The 24,927-nt window shown below is 47.2% G+C and overlaps 2 protein-coding genes across 24 annotated transcripts in view; one reads left to right on the forward strand and one right to left on the reverse strand.

Moving 5' to 3' along the window:
- Positions 1-7,455: 7,455 nt before the first annotated feature.
- Positions 7,456-9,102, forward strand: NME3 (NME/NM23 nucleoside diphosphate kinase 3). 2 transcript variants are annotated; one of them, XM_072599958.1, is made up of 5 exons: positions 7,456-7,596; positions 7,706-7,836; positions 8,210-8,311; positions 8,437-8,549; positions 8,643-9,102. In XM_072599958.1, the coding sequence occupies exons 1-5, from the start codon at positions 7,551-7,553 to the stop codon at positions 8,758-8,760; spliced, it is 510 nt and encodes a 169-aa protein (XP_072456059.1). In that variant the 5' UTR covers positions 7,456-7,550; the 3' UTR covers positions 8,761-9,102. The 2 variants fall into 2 exon arrangements, with proteins under 2 accessions (XP_072456059.1, XP_072456053.1); XM_072599952.1 differs by lacking the exons at positions 8,210-8,311; positions 8,437-8,549.
- An 88-nt stretch (positions 9,103-9,190) lies between these two features.
- Positions 9,191-24,927, reverse strand: part of MAPK8IP3 (mitogen-activated protein kinase 8 interacting protein 3) — an 83,611-nt gene continuing 67,874 nt past the window's right edge. For all 22 annotated transcript variants that reach the window (XM_072599710.1, XM_072599646.1, XM_072599766.1 and 19 more), the window contains 14 exons: positions 16,600-16,758; positions 15,983-16,148; positions 15,210-15,392; positions 14,715-14,904; positions 14,223-14,342; positions 14,000-14,080; positions 13,684-13,751; positions 13,225-13,373; positions 12,717-12,888; positions 12,510-12,623; positions 12,123-12,161; positions 11,604-11,783; positions 11,296-11,439; positions 9,191-11,140 (listed from right to left, as the gene is read on the reverse strand). In XM_072599710.1, the coding sequence (XP_072455811.1) occupies positions 11,019-11,140; positions 11,296-11,439; positions 11,604-11,783; positions 12,123-12,161; positions 12,510-12,623; positions 12,717-12,888; positions 13,225-13,373; positions 13,684-13,751; positions 14,000-14,080; positions 14,223-14,342; positions 14,715-14,904; positions 15,210-15,392; positions 15,983-16,148; positions 16,600-16,758 (1,887 nt within the window). In that variant the 3' untranslated portion in view covers positions 9,191-11,018. The remainder of the gene's footprint in view (positions 11,141-11,295; positions 11,440-11,603; positions 11,784-12,122; positions 12,162-12,509; positions 12,624-12,716; positions 12,889-13,224; positions 13,374-13,683; positions 13,752-13,999; positions 14,081-14,222; positions 14,343-14,714; positions 14,905-15,209; positions 15,393-15,982; positions 16,149-16,599; positions 16,759-24,927) is intronic.

A 24,927-nucleotide genomic window follows, 5' to 3' on the forward strand; every position in this document is an offset into this window, starting at 1 on the left:
GCTGTCTGTCTTGTCTGGTTCATAAATCATCAAGATCCAAACATGAGGAAGCCGAGTTTTCACTTGTGAGTTGTTGAGAAAGAAGGGCCTAGTGTGACTTGTCTTGAACTATTTAGCTATTTAGCTAAATGTTGAGCCTGACACAGTGAAGTCCTCAGGTATTAATACTTCTCTCCTCTATTAATACTTCTCTTGGGAAAAAACAGTTCTGCCCTAAACTACTAAACTCACTTGGGGAGATGACTTTCACAAATGCTAGAATGTGAGCAGTATAGAATGATGGGTTATAAAGTGCAGGATGTATGTAGGGGAAAGATACTGCAAGCTTCATGTTCCTTTTCCACATAGTAGTAGTAATCATAGCCTATTTCTGTAGTGCTTCATGAGCTCCAAAATCCTATTCAGTAAACATTTATTAAAGCACCTACTATGTGCTAGGAAGTGTACTAAGCACTGGAAATAAAATAAGTAGTCCCTGCTCTGGTCAGCTAGATGGTATACTGGATAGAGCCTCAGGCCTGGAGTGAGGAACACATGAGTTCAAATGCGACCTCAAGACACTATGTTCTTGGGCAATTCATTTAACCCTATCTGCCTCAGTTTCCTCATCTGTCAAATGAGCTGGAGAAGTAAAAGGCAAAAAACTCCAGCATCTTTGCCAAGAAAACCCTAAATAGGATCATGAAGAGGTAGACGTGACTGAACAACAAAGTTCCTGCCTTCAAAGATTTTATAATCTAAAGAGGGAGACAACACAAGAGGAGTCAGGATAGGGGAGTGGGGAGACTGACGGTACCTGGTGTCCTATGGGCAGAAGGGGACATCTTATTTCATATAGTTGAAACTAGGGAGATCAGCAGATGATGAGTGTGTGAATATGTTTAAGTTTTCATTTTTCTGTCATGTGCATTGTGGTCAATAACAGGTATTTTATTAAAGCACCTACTATCTCAGGTATGGAGGTAGGCACTGGGTAATGAATGAAACAGTCTGCTTCCCAAAAGCTTACCTTCGATTGAGGGAGGCAATGTGAATATTACGAATGTATAGTCATAGCTGGCATTTATGTAGTGCTTTTGCTTTATATGTTACCTCATTTGATCCTGGGATGTAGGTGCTAGTATCTCTATTTTACAGATGAGTAAACTGAGGCTGAGGTTAAATGACTGGTCAGGACCATAGCTAATAAGTGTCTGAGGCAGGATTTAAACTCTGGTCTAACTGCAACTCCATTGCCTTTATCTACTATACCACTTTGCTGCCTACAAAATAAATACCAGGTAATTTTGTCAGAGAATATCAGCAGCTGGAAGGATAAGAAAAGGCTTCAAGTTCAAGATTTGCATGAATCTTGGGAGAAAGAGGTTCTAAGAAGTGAAGGTAAGGAGGAAGTGAATTCTGGGTGTGGGGTAGGTACAGCTAGTGTGAAGCCATACAAAGAAACAGCAAGGCCAGTGTGGCTGTACAGCTGAGTGTATGGAGAACAATGTGCAAGGCTGAAAAGATTTGGCATTAGGTTGTGAAGGACTTTAAAAGTCAAATAATTTACATTTTATCCTAGGAAACAACAGGAAACTCCTGGAGTTTGTTGAGGAAGAGTGACATGGTCAGACCATTAGAAAAATGACTTTGGAAGCTGTGTGGAGGATGGATTAGATAGGGGAGAGGCTGGAGGCAGGGAGACAGATTGTAAGACTTGCAGTAGTCCAGGTGAAAGGTGATGACTTGAACTAGTAATGACTTGACTTCTGTGAAGAAAAAGTCTCATGATATTCAACTAGAGTTCAGGAGAAAGACAGGGATTATCTGGGAGTTACTTGCATAGAGAAAAAAAATCCATGGAAATTGATGAGGTCACCAAATGAGACAGAGAAAAGGGCCAAAGACAGAACTTTGAGGTGCATGTACAGTTACTGGAGAGGGTGGGATTTGGATCTTGAATCAATAAAGGAGACTTCAAAAGTAATCAGATAGGAGAACGAGGAGAGAAGTTTCATAAAAACCTCAAGAAGAGAGATTGCGCTAGAAGAGAGTGGTTAGCCTATCAAGTGGAGTCCAGAGGTCAAAGAGAACAAGCATTTGAGGAAAGGACGTCAGATTTGGCAACTAAGACATCACCGGAAACTTGGGGGAGGGCAATTTCATTGCACTGACAAGGTCAGAAGCCAGGTTGCAAAGAGTTGAAAAGTGAATAAGGAGATGTAGATGGCTTTTTTTTTTTTTTAAGAAGTTTGAGTTTGAAAGAGAAGAGGAGTTCATCTTTAGTTAAGGTTTTTTTTTGAAGATGGGAAAGATGTGAGCACGTTTGTAGGAGACAGGAGAGACTGAACATTAGAGAGAAAGCTTCTGGCAGCAATCTGCTGGAGAAAACAGGAAGGAATGAAATGAATGTTAAATGAAGAGGGGATGGCCTTGGTGTGGGAAAGGTCATATTATCAGAGACTGGAATAATGTAAGTTAGAATGGTTACATCTGCACAAAAAGATTACTTTGCCACAGACTGGAGTGGTGAGAGATTTGAGGCTAGAAAAGCAATTAAGAAGCTCAACAATATAGGTTAGAGGTGATGAGGGCTTGAACTAAACTGGTCACTGTGAATGGAGAGAAGGGATTAGATGCAGGAGATGTAATGAAAGTTGAGATGTTAAGCTGTGACAACTGATTGGATATGTGGGGTGAGGGTGAAGAGTCCAGGATAATGAACCAGGAAAACTGAATGGATGGTGGTAGTTTTGACTGAAATAGAGACGTTTGGAAGAGGGAGATAATGAAAGATAATGAATTCTATTTTGATTGTGATGATTTAAAGATATCTTCAGGGTATCTAGTTTGAAATATCAAATGGGCAATTACTGTTGTTTTAGGACTGACGTACAGAAGGAATGACTGGAAGTGAAGATATAGAAATGAAAATATATATTATGTGTATAACATATATATACATATATACATTTTCTTGCTCCTCTCTGTACAGAGATGATAGTTAAATCCAAGAAAGCTGATGAGGTTACCAAGAGAGTGAGGGAGAAAAAAAAAAGGGCCTTGGATAGAACCTTGGGAATAGAGGATATCATGTACATGTGTATAATGAGCCAGTTGAAGAACCATAAGAAACTGGTGTTATGAAAATCCAGAGAGGACCAAAAATCTAGGAGGAAAGGGTAGTTAACAGTGTCAAATGCTGCTAGCAGATAGGTCAAGAAGGATAAGAATTGGGGTGGGGAGGGGTGTCCTTTCCCCTCCCCCTCCAGACCATTAGATTAGACAATTAAGAGATTGCTGGACAAATTAAGAGATCCTTTGGAGAGAGACATTTCAGTTGAGTGAGATGAAGTCAGAAGCCAGAGTGTAAAGAGTTGAATGAGTGAGAAGGCAGTGGGTGTAGACAGCTTTTTCAATGATTTTGACTGGGAAAGGGAGGAGATATTCCTTGAAGAGATGATGGGATATAGTAAAAGGTGGATTTTGGGGGAGATACCTGGAGATGTTTGAAAGAAGAAAGGAAAAACAGGAAGATGATAAACGCTGAAGATGTGGAAGAGTTGGAACACTAATTCATTGTTGGTGGAGCTATGAGCTGATCCAACCCTTCTGGAGAATAATTTGGAACTATGCCCTTTGATCCAGCAATATTGCTTCTGGAACTCGATCCCAAAGAGATCATAGAAATGGGAAAGGGTCCCACATGTACAAAAATATTTATAGCAGCTCCCTTTGTGGTGGCCAAAAACTGGAAATCAAGGGAATGTCCACCAATTGGGGAATGGCTGTGGTATATGAATGTAATGGAATACTATTGTGGTATGATAAATCATGAACAGGAAGACTTCAGAGAAGCCTGGATAGATTTATATGAACTGATGCTGAGTGGAAGGAGCAGAACCAGAAGAACTTTGTACACAACAACAACCAATGTGTGCAAGGAATTTTTCTGGTAGACTTAGTACTTCATTGAAATGCATGGACTTAAAAAATTTCCAGTGGACTCGAGGCAAAACGTCTTCCACATCCGGAGAAAGAACTATGGAATTGAATTGCAGATAGAAACGGACCATTTTCTTTTGTATTATGTTCTGTGTTATGGTTTCTCCCATTCATTTTAATTCTTCTATGCAACATGCATTTAATAGGAATGTACATATAAGATTGTATGCTGTGAAGGGGTAAAGAGGGAGGTGGTAATGAAGAGAGGAGGAAGTGGAAAAAAAATCTAAGATATATGGAAGTTATTGTCAAACACTAAAAACAAATAAAATAATTCAATTTTTAAAAAAGTAAAAAAAAAAAGGAACTATTTGATAGGGTGAGGTTGAATTTGAGAGAGGATGATTTCAGATGCAGTCTTCTGGAGAAGAGCGATCAAATGCAAAAGAAGAGGGTTTGTCCTTGTAATGTCCTCAGCTGAGCCTGGGGGAATAGGAAGGGAAGCTGTAGAAGGCTTAAAGACAGAAAGTTTGGAATAGCTGTTGTGGGACAGAAAGTCAACTAGGGAGAATTAAGTATGGCCATAGTAAAGGCCCAGTTGAGAATAGATAACAAATTTGTATTGGTTCCAGTTAGCTTGATTTTGTGACTTCTTCAGTTCTATTCACCAGAATGTAAGAGTGGAAAAGAGAGATGGTGAGTATTTAGGGTTGGTGGCTGGCAAGGCAGGAGAGGCAGGCAGTAGGTGTAATGGTAATTTAAATGGGAAGATCTTTCCCATTCATTAATAGGCCCATGTGACCTGCCTGGGACACAAGGAAGCCTGAGTCACATGGAGCTTGTGGTGGGAGGAGTTTGCTGAAGGAGTGGAACAGGAAGAGGTGGAGCTAGAGCAAAACTGAGAGGAAATTTGATCATGAGGCTAAGCCAGAGTTAGGAAGGAGGCAGGCAAGCAGACAGCTGGCCAGCATTAATGAAAGAGCTTGTTTGTGATTTTGTTTAAGGGGACCTGCTTGTGATTTGTTTAATGGAGCTGGTTTGTGGGAAGCCTAGCAGAGGGAAGCCTTGGGGATGGTGTTGTTCCCTGCATTGTTATTGTGTACAGATTTTGGTTACTATGATGGATTTGACTTCCTGGTGTCTGAATAAATGTTTTGTGTCAGGCCTAGAGGCCGAAGGGCTACCCGAGTCTTTCCTTACCTGTCGCAGGTCTCCGGCTGGCCAAACCGGATAAACGTATGAGAGAAGAGACTTTCCAGAGTCGAACAAGGGTTAGGCTTTATTCAGGGTCTTGGTCACTTGTGCAGGGTGAATTCTTCTTCAGGAGAGAGGAATCCTCCTCCCAAGGAGGCAAGGATCTTACAGCAAGAGAGTGGGAGTGGGAAGGGACCCTCTGCCCTCTAAAGGCCCTTCAGGCTTTCCTGACCTTACTTAAGCTCTCCCGCCCCATAGTTTGCACGTGAATACCGGGCGTGCTCTCAGCCTTTAGTTAGTCAACAACAGGTGTGCTCAGACCCCGGGCCAATCCCACGGAGAAGAGGCGGAGATGCACGAGATAGCCCGTGTCTCATGCCTCAATTCCCAGCTATTCCCTGGGGGGCCTCATGAGAACTCTGAAGTTTAGAAGTCCTCACCTTTACCTGCCCGAGACTGTCCAGGTGAAACTGAGCTTACACCCCCAACAGTTTTGGTTCTTCCCTGTTACATTTTGTGACTCAGAATTGCTCTGGGATATTCATGGTTGCTGTAGGTGCTTGAATATTGCATTGGCACTTCAGCAGAACAAGAAAGCAAGGATTTTTAGATACAGTTGAGATGGAAAAAGGAAAGTTAAATCAGAGCAAGGATGATGGCCTGAGAATATATTGAGGAAAATGGGGATCAGATGATATTTACTACGTACCAGGTCTTTTAAAATTATCTCATTTGATCCTCTTGACAATCCTTGGAAGTAGTTGCTTTTTTATCCCCATTTTACAGCCAGCTAGGAGCTGAGGCTGCATTTAAACTCAGGTCTTCCCGACTCCAGCCCCTGTGCTCTGTCTACCCCATCGATTAGCTGCCTCAGTATCCTAATGAAGGATCAAGAATAGTTTTAGGCTACAAAGTATGATCCACTACAAGAATTTCAGAACTTTTGAACATGGAAGTATCATACGTGAGTTATGGGGAGATCAGATGTGTAGTCTTCTCATGACTGAGGTGTTCTGGAGGAACACATCATACATGGCATTTGAGGCTGAGGAACTGGGAAGTTATGGAATTTGAAGGAACATCACTACGTATTTTAAGATCCTCGAAAAGTACGAAGGCTTGAGTTGAAGGTGGAGAAGAGGAATATAAGCCAGCTTCTGAACTGCTTGGGAAAGCAGAATGATCTGGTGGGTGGGTGTTAGGATTCCAAAGGATCTGAATTCAGCGAGAAGCTTGGATCGATGAACCTCAAAGTAGGAGAGGCTGCTGAGTGATGGCAGCAGAGAGAGAGGGCAAAAACTACTCTGGGGGGGTAACAAAGTGTGGAGGCTTGCCAGGGAAGCTAGGTCTGTGAGGGAGGCGGAAGAAGTCCACAATGAAGGGAGGTTTTGATACTGCAGCGGTAGGGGTGAACAGAACCGCAGTGAGACACGGACAGGGTAGGACTGAGGATTAGGGTGAGGAATGGGGTAAAAGAGAATGGGGCCTTGAAAAGAGCCTTGGGAAACGGGCACACTTGGGGGATACGAGGCACGTGGTACGCTGGCAAAGAAGACGGGCAGCCAGGTGGCTAGGAGGGTAGAGTCAGAAGGGCTCGTCCTCCTGAGCTCCAGCCTGGGCACTTGGGACACTCGCCAGCTGTGTGACCCTGGACAAGTCACCCAACCCTGGCCGTTTCCTCATCTGTAAGTAAGCTGGAGAAGGGAACGGCAAAGCCCTCCAGGATCTTTGCCAAGAAGACCCCAAGTGGGGCCGCGGAGGAGGCGGAGGAGCGGGCAGGAAACCAGAGGAGGAGTCCGAAGCCGGGACGTCTTTGAGAGGAGGGCGAACCCGCTCAAGTTCTGGGGGCAGCGGCCCCTTCCCCACCACCAACTCCCAGGGGAGGGGGAGGGGCATTTATCAATGGACTCAGAGCCGTCTGGAACCACAGAAACAATCTTGTCCAAATCCCTGGTTCAGGGGGAGAAAAGTCCCCCGGGGCCGGAGCTCGGCCGACCCGGCACTGGGCCCTGGCCTCGGGAGAGGCTCGTGGAGGAACCTGGCCCATGAAAGTGATTCACCCGGTCGACAGGCATTTATTAATCGCCTACCGCATGCCAGGCACCGTGCGGGGAAGGAGACAAGACGAGGGGCGCAGTTAGGGATAGGAGGGCTGTCGGGCAGGGGACCCCCAGAGGGCCCGGCGGGCGGCTCGGGCCTGGAAGGGCTGTTCTCGGGTGCGGACGCCGGGCAGGAGGCGAGTCCGACGCCCCCACGAAGACAGGGGGCGCCCTAGTGCTCTCCGCACCGAGCCGAGCCGCAGCCAGAAGCCGCGGGCGCCACGTGACGCAGGGCGCGGTCTCTTTCAGGGGGGCCCCTCCCCCCGCGTGCTCGCGCCCGCGCCCGCGGCTCCCGCCACCGCAGCCGGTGCCGCCGCCGCCACCGCCGCCACCATGATCTGCCTGGTGCTGACCATCTTCGCCAACATCTTCCCCTCAGGCAAGCGGCGGCAGGGCGGGGCGGAGGGCGCGGGCGGGGCGGAGGGCGCGGCGGGGCGGCCGCGGGGTCCCTGACGCCGCTTCTCCCGTCTCCCCCCTCCTCTCCGCAGCCTGGACCGGCCTGAACGAGCGGACCTTCCTGGCCATCAAGCCCGACGGCTTCCAGCGGCGCCTGGTGGGCGAGATCATCCGGCGCTTCGAGAAGAAGGGCTTCAAGCTGGTGGGGCTGAAGCTGGTGCAGGTGAGGCGGGCGGGGCCTCGGAGGGCGGGGGGGGGGGGGGGGTGCGGGGGGCGGGCCGGGCCTCGGACGGGAGGGGGGGGTGCGGGGTGCGGGCCGGGCCTCGGACGGGAGGGGGGGGTGCGGGGTGCGGGCCGGGCCTCGGAGGGCGGGGGGGAGGGGGGGGTGCGGGGTGCGGGCCGGGCCTCGGAGGGCGGGGGGGAGGGGGGGGTGCGGGGTGCGGGCCGGGCCTCGGAGGGCGGGGGGGGAGGGGGGCGGGGGGCGGGCCGGGCCTCGGAGGGCGGGGGGGGAGGGGGGGGCGGGGGGGGGCGGGCGGGGCCTCGGAGGGCGGGGGCCGGGCCGGGCCTCGGACGGGCTGAGCCGCCTGGGTCCGCAGGCCTCCGAGGACCTCCTGAGGGAGCACTACTCCGCGCTTCGGGACCGGCCCTTCTACAGCCGCCTGGTCAAGTACATGAGCTCGGGCCCCGTGGTCGCCATGGTGAGGACGGCCGGGCGGGGGGCGGGGGGCGAGCACACGGCGGCCGCGGTCCAGTCGGCGCGCTTCTGGACGGCGGCCCCGGGGCTCCCTGTAACCTCCCCTCCCCCCGCCGTTGTGTCCGGAAGGTGTGGCAGGGCCTGGACGTGGTGCGCTCCTCCCGAGCCCTCATCGGAGCCACCGACCCCGCGGACTCTTCCCCCGGCACCATCCGCGGAGATTTCTGTATCGAAGTCGGCAAGTAAGAGCCTGCTGCGGCTGCGCGCGTGGCGGCGCCCCTCCCGGCCGCAGCGCGCCTGCGCGGATCTCTCAGCCCCTTCTCCTGCTTTGACAGGAACGTCATTCACGGCAGCGACTCGGTGGAGAGCGCGCGGCGCGAGATCGCCCTGTGGTTCCGAGCGGACGAGCTGCTGTGCTGGGAGGACGGCGCCGAGCGCTGGCTGTACGAGTAGGCGGCCCTGCCCGGGCTTCCTCGGGCCCTGGGCCTAGGCCGGCCCCTGCCTCGCCCCTCACAAGGGATGCCCTCTGGGAGCTGGGCATGGGGAGATGCCCACGTGGGAGCGGAGGCCCGACGAGGGCTGGTGGGGTTTCTGGCAGCGCCCAGCGGGTCTGCCCGTCTGCAGGCCGGGCCGGTTGTTCTGGTCTGAGTCTTTCCGCCACCCCGCATCGCCATGCCCTAAGGCCGGCCTGCCCGCTGCCTTTGGGCCGCGGCTCCTTTTCTCCCTTCCCTTGGGCAGGATGTTTACAGCACAAAAGAAGTGCAACAGCTTTTTAAATAAAAAAATCGTGTAAAATCTCTTTTCTCTTATTTTGGGGCCCAGCTGCGATGAGGGGGCCGCACAAGTAACCAGTCAGGTGGCCATGGTTAGAGAAGGCTTCAGGGATGATTTAACACGTTTATTACATACAGAACAGGTACATGGTTCAGTTGCAGGGCCAAAGCCTGGGGAGAGTATTCCTACTGCCCTCTCTTGACAAGGACACCAGTCTCAGTGCTAACTGTGCAGCCTTCGGGCCTTCAAAGACACGTGGAAACCCTTTTGTAACACAGAATGAACTTTACATACATCACAGTGGAAAGACGGCAGGGAAAAGTGGAGAAGCCAGTTAGCTTTCACCTTTTGCCACGTAACTGAGGGAGAGGGGATGGGCTCTAGACCTTGGACTGCCCTCCCAAGTGTGCTTCTTTTAGAGGATGGTGGAGCCAGATGGGGGATGTGTAGGCTGCCCTGTGCAGCTTTAGGAAGGATGAGATCGGCAGCGGGGAGTCTTGTCAAAACTCGATCCTTTATCCCCAGGGGCCTAAACAGCAACTCGGACCTGGGGTGGGGGCGGGGGAGACATAGGTAAGGCCAATACAACTCTGATCATCCCCCAGGGCTGGTGGCCATGGAAGCACAGTCTGTGGAACTACTCTTTAATTCCGCAGGCCCTAGGGCTATGGGCCAATGGCACCAATTTCTTTCTGAAGAAGCCATTGGGAGCCAAACCTCATCCCAGCTGAGCTGCTTCCTTGTAACCATCTTCCTTCCCTCACCACTGGGGCCTGGCCCAAGATGGCTCCTTTTCCTAGCTCCCAGCAGCAGTTATCTGCTCCAGGACAGCAAACCTCCCAGGCCAACCCTAGGCACTTAATAATGTGGCCAGGGAGCTTGGACTCTCTAGGCATTCCTACTCTGGGAGGACATCTTTACGCAGCACCTGGGCACACTAGCTTTTATTGCCTTCAGAGATTCAAGGCAAGAGGCTGACCCCTGAGAGAGACCGTCCAGGACTGGCATCTACATCTTCTGAAACCCTAGGAGTGAGGAACCTGAAAGGAGGAGGGTGGCAGGGACAGTTTAAGCACTAAGCCTGGGCTAGAGTGCAGTAAAGCTGAAGTGTAGCCGGTCAGGGCAGGAGGGGGAAGGGGCTTGTACAACTTGTGGCCCCAGTGCAGGTCACCTCATGCTCAGTGGCCTGTGGGAGGGCAGGAGAGACCTGGGCTCACTGTCAGCTTCCCAACTGAGCATGTGTGGTGGGTCAAAGTCCAGAGAAGACATCTCCTCTTTATGTTGAGGAGGATGGCTCCTAAGCCCCAGGATTTATAGGTCAGTATGACCACTAATGCCCCTTAAGGCAGTGCTGACCCTCTCCTAGGTTATTTTTCTTAGCAGGGGCCAGAACCCTAACATGCACAAAAATTATAAATGGAATAGGGGTGGGGCAGGAGAGGAGGAGAGGAAGGCTCAAAGTGGAGGCGCTCACTGGCATAACCTCCCCCACCGCCTGCAAGTGTGACCTGGTAGACAAAAGCCCAGATAAAAATGTGCTCCAGTTAAATCCCCTGGGTTGTCTGCTTTTCAGCCAAGAACCCGGTGCCCCATTCATGCAACACAGTCAGCCACAGACTTCTAGCTCCTTCTCTGGCTCAGGTTGGCCCCTAGGATCCTACTGCCCCTGTAAATTGTCTACACTCCCCCACCTTGCTCGGGCATTTTCCATTCCCCTTTCTTTTTGCCAAGTCTGCCACATCCTCCCCACCTGCTTGAGAAGCCTCCAGTCCTATGGTGAAAGCTGCAAATTGAGAGGTTAGAAAAAGGGCAGGCAGGTGCTTCGGCCACTTGGAGGGGCTGGCTGCATCCCTGGCAGTGGGAGGAGGGCAGGAGTTCTGTATGTACATCTTGGCGTTCAGGCAGGAGGGATGGGGTGGCCAGCAAGCAACAGGTTCTCACTCAGGAATGTAGGAGACCTGCCACACAATGATGTGGCTCCTCTCAGCCTTGGACAACATAGGTTTCACCTGATTCACATCCCCTGCATTCTCTTCTGATTCATCATCTTCTCCATCACCTGCAGAAAGGGCAGGAAGGCCTTTAAAAAGTGCACGTGGTGCCCAGAACAGACTGGTTCTGTCCCTGAGGAAGGGGCCCTAGCTGGGGCAAAGGCAGAGAAGGAAACCAGCTTAATTAAGGAGAGCACCCTGTGCAGCAGGGCCACCTACTCACCGATCCGGAAATCAATGTAGCCTTCACCACCACTTAACACGAGCACATTCTTCAACTTCTGGCCCTCAGGGTCCGAGGCTGCAGGGCCAGGGTTCTCTGAGGGGCTATCCAGCACACTACCATTGAGGGTTGCTAGTACGTTCCCTGTGAAAGCAGTGGGCATCAGTGAAACATTCAGAGTTCTATTTCTAAGTCTAGGTGGCAGAGGTAGTAAAGTGATTCAGGTAAGAAGGCTCTTAGAATAGGTAAAGGGAGAGAAATCTGGGTTGTGGCTGCACACCCATAAGAGAGGGATGTGGCATTCTTACCTGGCACAGAGACAAAAAACTTGACCGCATCCCGGTGGCCATGAAAGCAGAGTTGGGCCTGTGCCATGGAACAATAAGGGATGAAGCTGCTGGCTGACCTGTCACTACTGTCATCTCCATACACATGGATGATGCCACCAGGTCGAGGTCCCTCTCCTGATGTGGGAGATGTCTTGTTGGCTGGAGAAAGAGACAGAAGATGGGATAAGTCTCCTTCCTCCAGTGGACACAAGGCTCCCCGGGGGTTTAAGAGGAGAGGTTCGGTGTGACCCAGTGACCCAGGGTAGAAGAGTCCACAGCAGCCGCAAGCATGGACACTTGGTGCCATGCCCCACACCATGATCAGGCCCATGGCCCAGGTTGAGCCATTCCCAGCACCAGACAACTAAAAAAGAAAAGGTTACTTGGGAAAGGCTACTCTGTGCACATCCATCCCATTCCATGATGAAAACTGCTCTTCACCCTGCTTTCTGGACAGAAGCCTTTGACTCTCAGGACCCTCTTTGGGGCCAGACTTACCACGGAGCCCGAGGAGCTGACCACGATGCAGGACGACCGCTGCATAAACAGGAGAAAGAGAGAAGCTGTTATAGGAAGCAAGAGAGGATCAATCCACCCAGGCAGAGACTATGGGCTGTTACTCTGCACTGTGGGAAGGTGAGATCAGGAATGGGGACCTGGGGGACCATTTCTGCCTTCCCATTAGAGCACCAGAAAGACCACAGGTTTAGCACGACTTTGATGGCCAGACAGTAAGGAAAGTCCCAGGGCCACTGGACAGTGGCAGCTGTGCATATAGTACAGCATAGGAACATGGGAGTTATCAACTTTCTGCAGAGAAAGCTGTGTCCATCCCTGACCCCTGGAATCAACCATGCCTCAGGCCCAGGTCCCAAGACCACTTACTCTCAGTCAGTGGGATGGAGATGACCACACCATTGCCAGTGCCCACCCAGAGACGGTTGCCTGCGATAAGCAGAGCCGTGATGCGCACAAAGGAGAAGCCTAATTTGCCGGTGCCTGAGGGTCAGGGAGAAGGACAAAGTCAGGGAGATGAGGCACCAGGTTTGAAATTACAGCAGCCCATCCCTCAGCCCAGCCTGGGATTCTCACCCAGCATCTTGCTGACGTAAGGTTCAATGTCAACATCCTGCAGGTGTTGATGGGTGTGGGCATGGTAGAGCCGCAATGTAGAATCCAAGCGGATGGACACCCACACACCATCACCAATCCATGCCAACTGCCGCACCTGACTCTCCCGTCTCGGATGGGCATCAAATGACTTCTGTAGTAAAAATACAGCCATAGGTTGGTCTCCTGGGACACAGCACTGAAGCTATCAGGGCTAGGCTTAGCACACCTTATGGCAGGCTAAGGCTGAGGGGAGAGGTCCTCTAAGAACTAAGCATCCCCAACCCTTCTCCTTCTACTTCTTCACTGTTTCTATCTGGTAAGTAGGTCTCTTTGAGCAATCCACCTCTACTGTGTTCAATCTGATTTTCAACAGTGTGAATCAAGGAGAATAAGGAGTCCTTAAGAATTCCCAATTTGACTCCCCTAAAGTTCAGTTACAGAGAAAGCTGCTACCAGATTTCCTGCCAGCCCAGTGCTGGCTGCTCACCTCTATCTGCATTGTTTTTGGCTGGATGACATGGACCTTGTTCTTATAGCCACACCAGACCCGATCATAGACGACAGCCATGCAGCGGATGGAATGGTGTGGGTGGCCCAGGTCCATTAGATGGTAGTTGCTGAGGTCCCACTGGCCATCTAGAGAGAAATCCCAGAGCTCAGAGCCTGGTAAGGCCAAAAGCCTGGCATCTGCTCCAATTACATATGGTCTGAGAGGAGGGATGGATCAGCTCATAATGCATTGGACAAAGTTTCCACCAACCTCCAAAGACCACCATACTTAAAACAAGCACTAATTGAAGGTGGGGAAGACATTTCATGGTAGTCATTTTGTGACTTCCCCAGGGCCTTGGACTCATGGCCTCCCAGGGAGGCAGGGAGAGGGCCTGGGCACCTTTGTCCCTGTTAAGTCCAGGACCAATAACCCTATTCCCACCCCTGAACTCACCTTCGCCACGGTGAAAGATGGCCAACGTTCCATCTGCTAACGCTACCAGCACCCGGCCTTTTACATGCCTGGAAGAGAAATCCTAATTAATCAAGAACCAGGACCCAACCAAATCTCAGGGATAGTGGTGTCAATTTTGACCCAGTGTAGGATGTGGAGTGAAGCCTTGCTTCTCCCTGCTTTCCACTGTTCCTTAAGCAGGGTACAGTCAGGCTCAGGCCAGAGTGAAGAGTGGTTTTGGATACGCTGGCTCCAACAAGAGTTCTCTGCCACCCCCAGCCAACTTGTTTACTCTGCTTCCCTGGAATGTACTTACACCAGGCTCAGAACAGAGTCCTTCAGCTTGATAGAATGCAGACACTTTTTCCAGTTGGCTACTGCTGAGTGTACATAGAGCCTGGGAAGGGGAAAAGGTGGACAGGAGAATGAATGACTTCGGTCTCCAAGACTGCCCCTAGCTCCAATCTACCTCCATGGCAGCTTTTGCTCCTGGCATGTCACTGGCTGTGTTCCACGTCATCCCCAACAATAGGACATACCAACCGTTCTGTGCTCCCAGCCACATGGTGGGAGCAGCACTGGTGCCTGCTACACTGGAGTCCCCAGCTGCTTCCTGTTCTTGCTGTGTGGTATTGGGGTCTACCTTCGGCCCATTCTCACTGAAAAGACAATGGAGAGTTTGAAGAGGAGACTTGTAATTCTGAGAAAAACATAAGAGTTCCTCTAGAAAAAGGGGCCAGGCCCTTGAAGCTGAGCTGGGTTAGTAATGTACCAGGTAGAACTTCATCATGACATGCTGATCCTCCACTGATGCTACATCACAGAGCCCCTCACTTTAACTTGGTTCCCCTCAAGTAAGTCCCCCACTCCCTGTTATTACCCTGGACAGTCAGAGCCCTACTCAATGTGCCATTCCCTAGGAGATAAGCCTACTGCTGCTTCACCAGGGCAGAGCTCAACTTTCCAATCTCTCAGCAGAGAAGGGAACCCAGAGCTGCTGCCCGTCTTTGGCAAACCTGCAAAACCCCCACCTGCTTGGCTGGCTATTGACAGTCGGAGTTGGGGCTGGATCAGTGAAGACATGCTCAGTGAGGGTTCCAGGCCGAACTGAGGCAACCTCTACTTCGCTGGGTCCTGGTTCCGGCACCTCAGTGGCTTCTGTTGCCTCCTCTGTGGACTGAGACTGATTGATCTTACCATTGCTGACAGTGGCTACTTCACCTGAAGCAGACAATCAGAAGTGCTAGTGTCAGGGAAGATGGAGGAACAGTCACTAGAGGGAAACAACTAAATAAAGACTGTAGGTCAGGGTGCTGCAGGGAAGAGAAGCGGGAAAGGACCACAACACAGACATCATAGTTTTAGCCTGTGAAGTCTAGAGAATCCCAGTCGATCCCTTAGAGCTACAAGAGAAGCTGAAGAGGAGACTGCTGCTTTGGTGGGTCTCCACCCCTGGGACCCAAAAGCTCCAACATGCAAAACTGAGAGTTTGCTCATGCACAATATATCCAGACCCTGTGACTCACCCTGCCCTTTGTCCAGCACAGGGGTATCTCCACGAGAGGAGCAGTTGCTTCGTGGCACGTTACATCGGGTGGCACAACCCACCAATGTGATCCCAGCCAGGACCCCATCGGCTCCTGAATCCTCGGGGTTCATATCACCCTCCAGGAAGATCTCACCAGGGGGATAATCAGTGTCACTGGCCGCTGAAGGGGGGAAATTGCCAACAGCAACTTAGCCACCTGTCCAATTCTGTGGGCAAATCTTATAGCCTACCACATATGCACTCCCCACCTTCAACCCCCACCCCCACTGACTCCTGTTGCCCAAGCAGACACCCCTCCCGCTCTGCTAGAGATTCAGCTTCCTATGTTAATGAGCTGACAAATCCTTTGAATCATATTTCCAAGGCCCCAGGCTGAAAGGCACATGTTCTTTCAGAACATTAAGTTGAAGCCTGGCCCTTTGCCAACTTGAACTACCTTCGTCCTCCTAGATACTTAAGGTATGACCAATGAAACTGCCCCCATTCAGCTCATAAGGAAGTTATGAGATCTACTAAGTTTCTCAATAGGAGGGAGAATTGTTGGGAGGCCTAAGGCTTCTTCAAGGGGCTGACTTGGCTTGTGGACTTTAACTCAAGGTCTTACTAAGTCTCTGGTTTCTTATTCTCAGGAACAGAGGATAAAGGTTAAATGGTCTGAGGAAAGGAAGGAAAGTGCTGATTGGCTGAGCTTGGAAATGTGAGGGAATAATTCCCCAGCCAGGTTTTATTCAGAGGAACTTCTATACCTACCAGGAATACTGGAAATGCAGAGAACATGGGCATTGCAAACAGTAAACTGGTCCACCACTGTGCCTGGCTGGTTGGCATCAATGATTACCACTTTACTTGTGGTCAGGGTGCTGGTGAGAATCCAGACTCGACTTGAGGTGGCATCCATCTCATGCAGCTCCTTCCCCTGGAGAGCACCAAATGACATTCCAGGCAAAACAGGAAGTAGCAGAAGCAAGATGAAGTTATTAGACAAAAGCTAGACATGGATGACCCAAGGAAGACGACTCAGAGCTCAAAGACTCTGGGAAATTCATCAGCTATCACAAGATCCACCTGAACCATATACTTGACCACAGGCCTTCAGGCTCCATCTTCCTATTGCCACCTATCCCACCCCTTCACACATGAGACATTTCCCGAGAAGCAGGATGAACGAACTAGCTTTGATGGCAGGAAACGTGGAGGTCCCCCAAATCAAGAATTAAAAGCCCTTCCAAAGCAGACTTTTAGCTCTGTGACACCCAGAAATCAGAGATCAACTGACTACATCACAGGTGGTTAATCTGAGGCATGTGGACTAATTCTGGTTCATATATGTCCAGAAGGGGGAAGGGAACCAGTTCTGTTGTCCTGACCTTTTTCTTTTCTGGAGAAGTGTGATTACTCTTGTTCTCTCCTTCCACCTCACGGTCACAGGTCAGAGGGTCACGACCCAAAGATGGCTTGGCTCCATTCCCAGAATCTTCTTCATTTGGCTTCCAACCACTCAGGTTGACTCCAGCTGCACACCATAGCTGAAGGGAAAGTAGATAGAAAGGGTGAAAATGCTAAGGCTTGGCCACTGAAAAGGAGAAGATATATAAAACATGTTGATTCAATCCTTGCTTCCAGACCTCTAGTAAAAGGAAACGCATCAGCTCCCAAGGCAGTGGAGAGTTCTAGTCATTAGAAAGCTCTTTCTGACATCAAGCCCTAATGTTCCCCTTTGCCCTTTAGATATGCTGCTCCTGGCCCTGTCCCCCGGGGCCTTCCACAAGAAATCTAATCCCTCTTCCACATGACAGTTCTTCAGATACTTGATGAGGGTTATCATGTCCCCGCTGTGTCCTTTTCCAAGCTCTCTTCCGTCCTCTCTTCTTAAACTCAAAGTCCTTGACCAGTTTCACTGTCCTCTGCTGGACACTTCTTCCTAAAATGTGTCACTCAAAACGAACACGATGTTCCAGATGTAGTTTTGCAGGGAAGGAGGTAATGGTACTATCATGCCCCCATTCAAGGGCATGACACCAGTTTTAATGGCCTAGAATGAATCTGTCATGTTACACCGTTACCTCCTTCAGAGTTTGACATTCATCCTTTCCCATCTTGCACTTAGAGAGCTGATTCTTTTGAACCTAACTTTATATAAATCTGCTAAATTTCATCTTCCTAGCTGAAAGTTCTAGCCTGTCAAGATATTTTCTATTCATCAACTATTTCCTTAACATGTTCTAGAATTCTGGGGTAGAGACAAGATGGCAGACTAGTGGGGAGTACAGCAATATCCTCATCTCTCCTGAACTCCTCCAAACAGATGTAGAAAATGCATCGGAACAAGTTCTGATTGGGATATCCAAGAAATAAAAGGGATTTTTCCAGCCCAGGTCAGAATAGGGAGACACACAAAGAAAAGTCTCAGAAGTGTGCCAAAGAAGCCTAGGACGACCTGGCCAAGGTGATGAAGAGAAAAGCGAGCAGGACCTGGAGAACCACATCCACAAGACGACGAAGACAAACAATTTATGACTATACATGTCTGTAACAGGTGTTGTGTTTTTCTTTCACAATTGGGGGAGGGGGTGGAAGGGAGAAGGTGAATTTTTGCTGATTGAAAAAAAAAAACCTTCAAAAAATTTTCTAGAATTTTGCCAGCCAAGTCCAGCCATCTGACCTATACTTTTTATACTGTATTTATTCTCTTCCCTTTTTGGGGGGAAAATTATTGGCCTCCATTTCCTCATCAATAAAATTAGGATAACAATAGGATAATAATTGAATGATATTTCCCAGGGTTGTTGTGGGAATCAAATGAGATCACTGCCAAGTGCTGAGCACAGCGCCTGGAAACATGAGTGTTTCATAAATTCTTGTTTCCTCCCCCTTCCCTCTAGTTCAGACTGTGACTTCCACCAATCATGATTTTTGACAAATAACCACCAGTAGCTCAGCAGTCACACCTTTAGTCCCTGCCCCTAAGAAGTTTTCATCTTCCTAGATTATGTACATAGTTAAGGTGACATAAGATAACTTAAGGTGGGAGACAGCACTAATACTTCAGGGACAAGAAAAGTTTCAGATAGGAAGTGGGAGCTATGTTGGACACCAAGGGAGTTCACAGAGAGACAGGACACAGGGCCCAGGACACAGCTCTGGGGGGACACTTAAGGGATGGATAACAGATGATGGTCCAGGCAAAGGAAATTTAGAAGTGGCCATTGAGGGATGAAAAACACAATCATGAAATAGGAAAAGGGAAGTAAAAGGGAGAAAAAGAATATCTAGAAGGAAGACTGACAGTGTCAAAAGCTGCAGAAACAAGTGGGATCAAGCTGAGAAAATGTTATTAGATTTCACAGTTAAAAGACAGTGGGTAACCTTGGAAAGTACAGTACCAGTGCTAGGGTCACAGACCTAGCTGCAAGGGATTGTAGGTGAGAGACGAGGAAACGGAGATGATGAGAATAAACAGTTAACTCTTCCTGATATAATACAGATATGAGGTGGAGGGGTGGGGACAGGAAGGAAGGAAGGGAAATGGTTAAGGGGGGAGCTCCTGGAAGAGATGGTAGGGATGGGGTCAATGACATAAGCTGATGGGTTGTTCTTGGCAAGGAGAAGGAACTGTATATTCTCCTTAAAAATCAGAATAAAAGTGAGGACAAAGGACCACACAGAGGGGTTATGGGTTAGGTGGGGGAGAGCTCATGTTATTTGGACTCTATTTTTCTCAGGAAAGTAAGAGGTGAGGTCTTCTGATAAGGGGGGGTTGGGGAAGGTGATAAAGCTTCTTTAGAATCACTGCCTTGGAGAGTTAGTCAAATCTAGGAAGAGTAAAAGCAGTGAGAGCCCAACAGAGATGACAGAACATGAATCTGTCTGTCACTATGGTATGAGAACAGCCACCAGAGAAGGTATTTGGTGGGGATGGCAAGGTTAGATTGTGGCAAAGTGTGAACAACAAAGGGAGGAGGAGGAAAGGCAGAGTAAAGGCCAGGGTGTAGCTGAAGGGCTGACTTATGAAGAAAGGAAAGCGAGGCCAGAACAGGGCTGTCAGACTGGGAACACAGGGACTGGACATCCTAGTGAAGCATAAAAGGATAATATTATAAGTAATGATGAAATCGGAGATAAAGGACAAAGGACTGAGGATCTTGCTTCAAAAAAGTGTGAAGAACAGGGAGGACTTTTTGTAGCCATCTGCAGGGAGCACGTGATGTTTGCCTTTCTACCCAGATGAAGTAACAGACATTTTCAAAGTGCAGTAATACCCATGGTCTCAGCTGTCTATACACAACTATATAAAGTATAGGCAACAAGCAGGGTAAATTGGAGAGTCTAAGGTAAGGGGGCAAAATCTGATACCACATGGATCTCCAAGACTTGGTGGAATAGGTCTGTAAGTAGAATATGGTTCTGGAAGAGTATGTCTTATTAAAAAAAAAATAATAGGATAGGTAAAAAAAAATAGGTAAAAAGTGGTGATTATGAATAAATGAATGAAAAGGCATGTGTCAAGCACTCTGCTAAACGCTGGGATACAAATGGATTGGAAGTGTGGCTATCTGAAGAGGTCCTTGGAGGTTTTGTGACTTTCTTATTTTTTTATTTTTTTACCCCCAGTATCTACAAAATGGCATAGTAACATAGCAGGCACTTAATAACTGAAGTGACCAGTCTCTACATGTTTGGGTTAATAGTGATGACAGCTAAACTATATGTCATACTTGAAGATGTATAAAGTGCTTCATGTGTACTATCTAATTTGATTCTTACAATTACTATAAGAATTAAATGTTATTATTATTCCCATTTTATAGATGAGGGAACTGAGGCTGAAGAAGGATTAAGTGGCTTGCCCAGACTCCCAAAGCTTCTAAAGAGCATGAGGCAGGATGTGATCTCAGGTTTTACTGACTCCAAAAACCAGGTTTCCTTAACTAGGATCACAGTCTGATGTGGCAGAGAGCTCATAACTTCTCTTGCAGCAGTATTTGACTACTTCACCAGACTAAATTAGGCCCATCCTCCGCCTCTGAATGTTCCATTAATATCAGATTTTTCACCTAAAATCAGATCTCCAAAGATTCCAATATGGATTTCCATTCACAGAAACTGACTTGGAAAAATAAAATGGGGTAAGGTATTTCACAGCAAAGACAACTGACCCACAAAACAGAACAGAGAGGAAAAAACTTAAGAATCATTGAACAATCTTCACGAACACCATGACCAAAAAAAGAACCCAGACATGCTGATTCAAAAAAATCTTGAAAGAAAACCGCCTGGATCTTTTAGAAGCAGAGGGCAAGGTGGAAATACGAAAATCACCTCCTAAAAGAAATCCCCAAATGAAAATTCCCAGGAACATTACATCCACAATTCAGAGGTTCTAGGGAAGAAAACAATTCTGCAAGCAGCCAGAGAGAAAGAAAAGTACTGAGGAGTCATGGTTAGGATCCCAGATGATTTAGCAGCTACCACTATGAAGGCACCAAGGGCTTGGGATACAACTCCAGAAAGCAAAGGATATGGGCTTACAGCCAAAAATAACTTATCCAGAAAAACTGAGCATAATATGACAGGATTTAAAAAACGGCCATTTAGGGAAATAGAGGACTTCCAAGCATTTATGATGAAAAGACTAGTGGTTCATAGAAGTTCAAACACAAGAGTGATGAGAAACATAAAATTAGGTAAACATGAATGAGCAATGACAAAGGACTAAACATCCCCCCATTCAAATATGGGGGGATGGTATGGATTCCTTCTGAACTTTATCATCAGAGTCTACTGAGAAAGTCCAAGAAGACAAAGCCTGGGAGTGGTTTTGTTACGTCTCAATGGCCTCAAGCAAAGAATGGAAAGGCAGGGAAGAGGAATACCCTGGTAGGGGTAGGAAGGAAAGAAAGCTTAAGGAAAATTATCTTCCATGATGAGGGCACATAAGTAGACATCTATGTAAACAAAGAGAGGGTGGAGGAAGTGACTAACACTTAGTTGGGTCCAGAAATACACTTTACACAAGGAAACAGGAAGGAAAGGGTAAAAGATGGGGAGATGGGAGAAAAAGCAGGTAGATTAAGAAAGGATTACTCATAAGTAAAACAAATTCTACAGATGTGCAAAGATATCTACGGGTCTTTTAGAAGTGGCAAAGAATGGGAATCTGAGGGAATGTCCATAAACTGGGGCATGAATAAACAAGTTATTGTATATGAATGCGACGGAATACCGTGCTGAACTCTTCTTATCAGTATAATGACCGACTGCAGAGGACTAATGAGGAAACATACCACCCACCTTCTGAGACAAATATTTTTAAAGAAATAACCAATATTGGGAATGTGTTATGATTATACGTTTGCCATGGCTTTTTGTTTTTTTGCGTTCTCAACGAGAAGGAGTTCTAGTGAGAAGATGAGAAGGCAGATTTTGGCTGATTAAAACAAATACATACATGCACATATAAATAATATCTATATATTTATACTTAAAAAAGACCACTTGGGAACTATGATCAACACAATGGCCAACCACAATCCCTGAGGATTCATGATGAAACACGATGCCCATCTTCTGACAGAGAGGTGAATGGTCTTAAAGTGCGGACTGGGACATTTTTTTTAAGACATGACCAAGAAGAAATTTTGTTTTACTTTACTATACACACATGTAACAAGAATTTTGTTTTTAACATTTTCTCAGTGGAGGCTGGGGGAAAAGAAGTGAGAGGGAAAGAAGGTTGATCTTTAAAAATAAAATTTAATTTAAAAAATGGAAAAAGAAAATAGAGATCTATCTTAAAGGGTTGTTGTGAGGATCAAATGTGATAACATATGTGGAGTACTTCGAATGGGCACATTTTGGTTTGAATAAAGAAATCCCCCAAATAACACTTCATACAATACAGTATATTCTTTCCCTCAAATTACAAAAAACTGCCAGGTGAGTACAAGTGATGTTATATTTCATTTTCCAGTTCTGCCACTTATTATTTGTTAACAGGAAGGATGTATGCTTTAATGGAACCATGATTCATTTTATTTACCTGAATTTTACTGCCTTTTACTATAGTCATTGTGTATATTGTTCTTTTAGTTCTATTTTCTTTACTCAGCATTACTGCACTTAGACCTCCTCCATGGAGCTCTCAATTTTTTATAACTGTTATTCTTTGTATATACCACTATCTGTCTACTCATTTCCATATCACTGAACATGTATTTTGTTTTTAGCTTTTAACTAATACAGAGAGTAATGCTATACATTTTTTGCATGTATTTTTTTTTTTTTTTGAGGCAATTGGGGTTAAGTGACTTGCCCAGGGGTCCCACAGCTAGTGAATATCTGAGGCCAGATATGAACTCAGGTCCTCCTAACTGCAGGGTTGGTACTCTATCCATGGTACTACCTAACTTCCCCTTTTGCATGTATTTTTGACAGTGTTCAAAAGATGAAGGAATTAATTAAGGGGAATTACTTTTCTGGACCAGATATCTGGCCAACCAAAAGAATCAGAAACTCACAGAGAACTGGCCATTCTATTCTAGAATTTGTGCCAGGGTAGGAAAATCCAGAAACACCCTGAGGTTAACTCAATTTCTAGAATATTGATTTTAGAGACTTCCATACAAGATGGCTACCTGAACACAGAAGGCAGGTCAGCCCCCTCTTTAGCAAAAGCCTAAAAATCTGCACCATTAAGATCAAGAAATCATTAAAAAAAAATCCAATGAGTAACCACAGTGATTCCTCATACCAGAGAACTCCACACAAGGTCAGCCTGAAGCCCATAGGCAATAAGAAAGAAGGTTGCCAGCAAAGCCAGCGGCAATTAAAGCAGACCAGCAGACTCCCAGAACACCTAGAGATGATCAGGGACACCTGGAGTCTTTATGGAAGTAGCAAAAACAGAGGGATTCATGAGAAAACCCCAGGATTGATGGAATCCTATGGGAAGGACCTAGGAAGTGAGTGAGGACTAGTGCAGGCTTGATAACTCTCAAACCATGACATCTCATGACAAGCACTTGGTTTTGGGATGTTTGAGAGAACTCTGAAGATTCAGGGCAGCCTAATCCCAGTAGGTATAGGTCAATGCAGGTTGACTCAGATCTGACCATGCAAGAATTACCTTAAATATATAGCAGGAGATAAGGCATGGCTCTGGCACAAAGACCCCAACTCACGAATTAAAGCTGGAGAAGATGGAAAAACCCAATAAAGCTCAATAAAAGAATTTTAGTAAACCCAAATATGCCCCCAAAACCCAACTTAGGAGAGAATAACTGCAAACACAGACTTATAGGAAAAATGGATTTTCCACAAGTACTACATGGATATTCAAAAGAAATGAAGCAACACATAACAAATGAAATAGAAACATTGGAGGAAAGAATTGGAAAGAGAATAAACGGCTTAGATTACAAGCTGGTAAGCCTGGTCAAAGTAATGGAATCCTCGAAAATTAGAAAAGGCCTAACAGAAATCAATATCTCAATAAGACAAGAACTATTAGAACAAAATAAGAACACTAAGAAACCACAGGATATGTTATCAAAAACAATTAAGCTGAAACATAGGGCAAGGATGAACAACTGAAGAATCAACCCTGAAAATCATGACTAAATTACAAGGAGTCATAAATCAAATTGTTCAGACTGATTAGAACCAGAGGGAAAAGTGAAGAAAGAAAGACTTCCCCATCAGAAGACTCTCCCCTTCTGGACCTTGACCTGAATATTCTCAAGGTAGCTAGGTCTGCTCTTACTATCTCCCTACTTATCTTGGATTATCAATTCCTTATTACTCATTTTCTTTGCCCTTTTCAATATAAAGATCATTCTTTTAGAGGAAAATACAAGCAAAATAAGAACTGAGCACCGGTCATCCTTTATCATACCACATCTCCCCAAACACAGGTCCTATCCCTCTCCTTTGATCCTCTCTTTTTCCTCAGCATGCCAATCTGCCACCTCCCTAAACCCTCTGAGCTGTTCTTAGCTTTCCTCACCAGTCTCAGTTCATCTTGAGCTCTAGCTTTCTTGACAGTATTCCTAAAAGACTGTGTCACGTATCTGCATTTAGTCTCTATTACTTAAGTGGTGTAGTGGAGACAATGTCAAGTCTGGAGTCAGGAAGTTCAACTGTGGCCTCAGACCCTTGACCCTAGGAAAGTCACTTAACCTCAGTCTGCCTCAGTTTTCTCATCTGTAAAATGCAGGTAATAGCAGCATCTACCTCCAGGATGGTTGTGAGGATTGTGTAAAATCTGATAACTGAGGAAGGAATAATTGTAAGCAAAACAAATTTTCTTGATCATGAAGTGTGGACTAAAAGAAAATGAAAAGAAATGTAATAGAAGGGGGTGCCCATCAATTGGCAGGCTGAACAAATTGTATCACATAAATCTAATAGATTATTTTGTTATAAGAATGATTTAAGAGACTCCTATAATGTTAATGGAATATAAGATCTTGCCCAGTAATAGGCTTCATGTGGACCCCATTAAGGGAAGGTTGCTTAGGGAAGGTTTGCTTGTAGGAAGGCTTGCACACCTTTTGGTCCTAAGTTGATTAGGCACTGAGTCACGAGGTTTGTGATGCCTTCTATACTCTGCGTTGGTATTTTGCTTTGGGGGCTTGCTCATGAGAAGGACCTTGTAATTCTCTGGTGGAGACTCTGAGTAGCTATATGTTCAGACC

Source organism: Notamacropus eugenii, chromosome 1 (assembly GCF_028372415.1).
Source record: "Notamacropus eugenii isolate mMacEug1 chromosome 1, mMacEug1.pri_v2, whole genome shotgun sequence".
Lineage (NCBI taxonomy): Eukaryota > Metazoa > Chordata > Mammalia > Diprotodontia > Macropodidae > Notamacropus > Notamacropus eugenii.

Bases quoted from the DNA above. Each gene is read 5' to 3' on its own strand.
- NME3 (XM_072599952.1), top strand. From the start codon at position 7,551: ATGATCTGCCTGGTGCTGACCATCTTCGCCAACATCTTCCCCTCAG. The intron at 7,597-7,705 runs GCAAGCGGCGGC...TCCTCTCCGCAG, and splicing joins CGCCAACATCTTCCCCTCAG to CCTGGACCGGCCTGAACGAG. The intron at 7,837-8,642 runs GTGAGGCGGGCG...CTGCTTTGACAG, and splicing joins TGGGGCTGAAGCTGGTGCAG to GAACGTCATTCACGGCAGCG.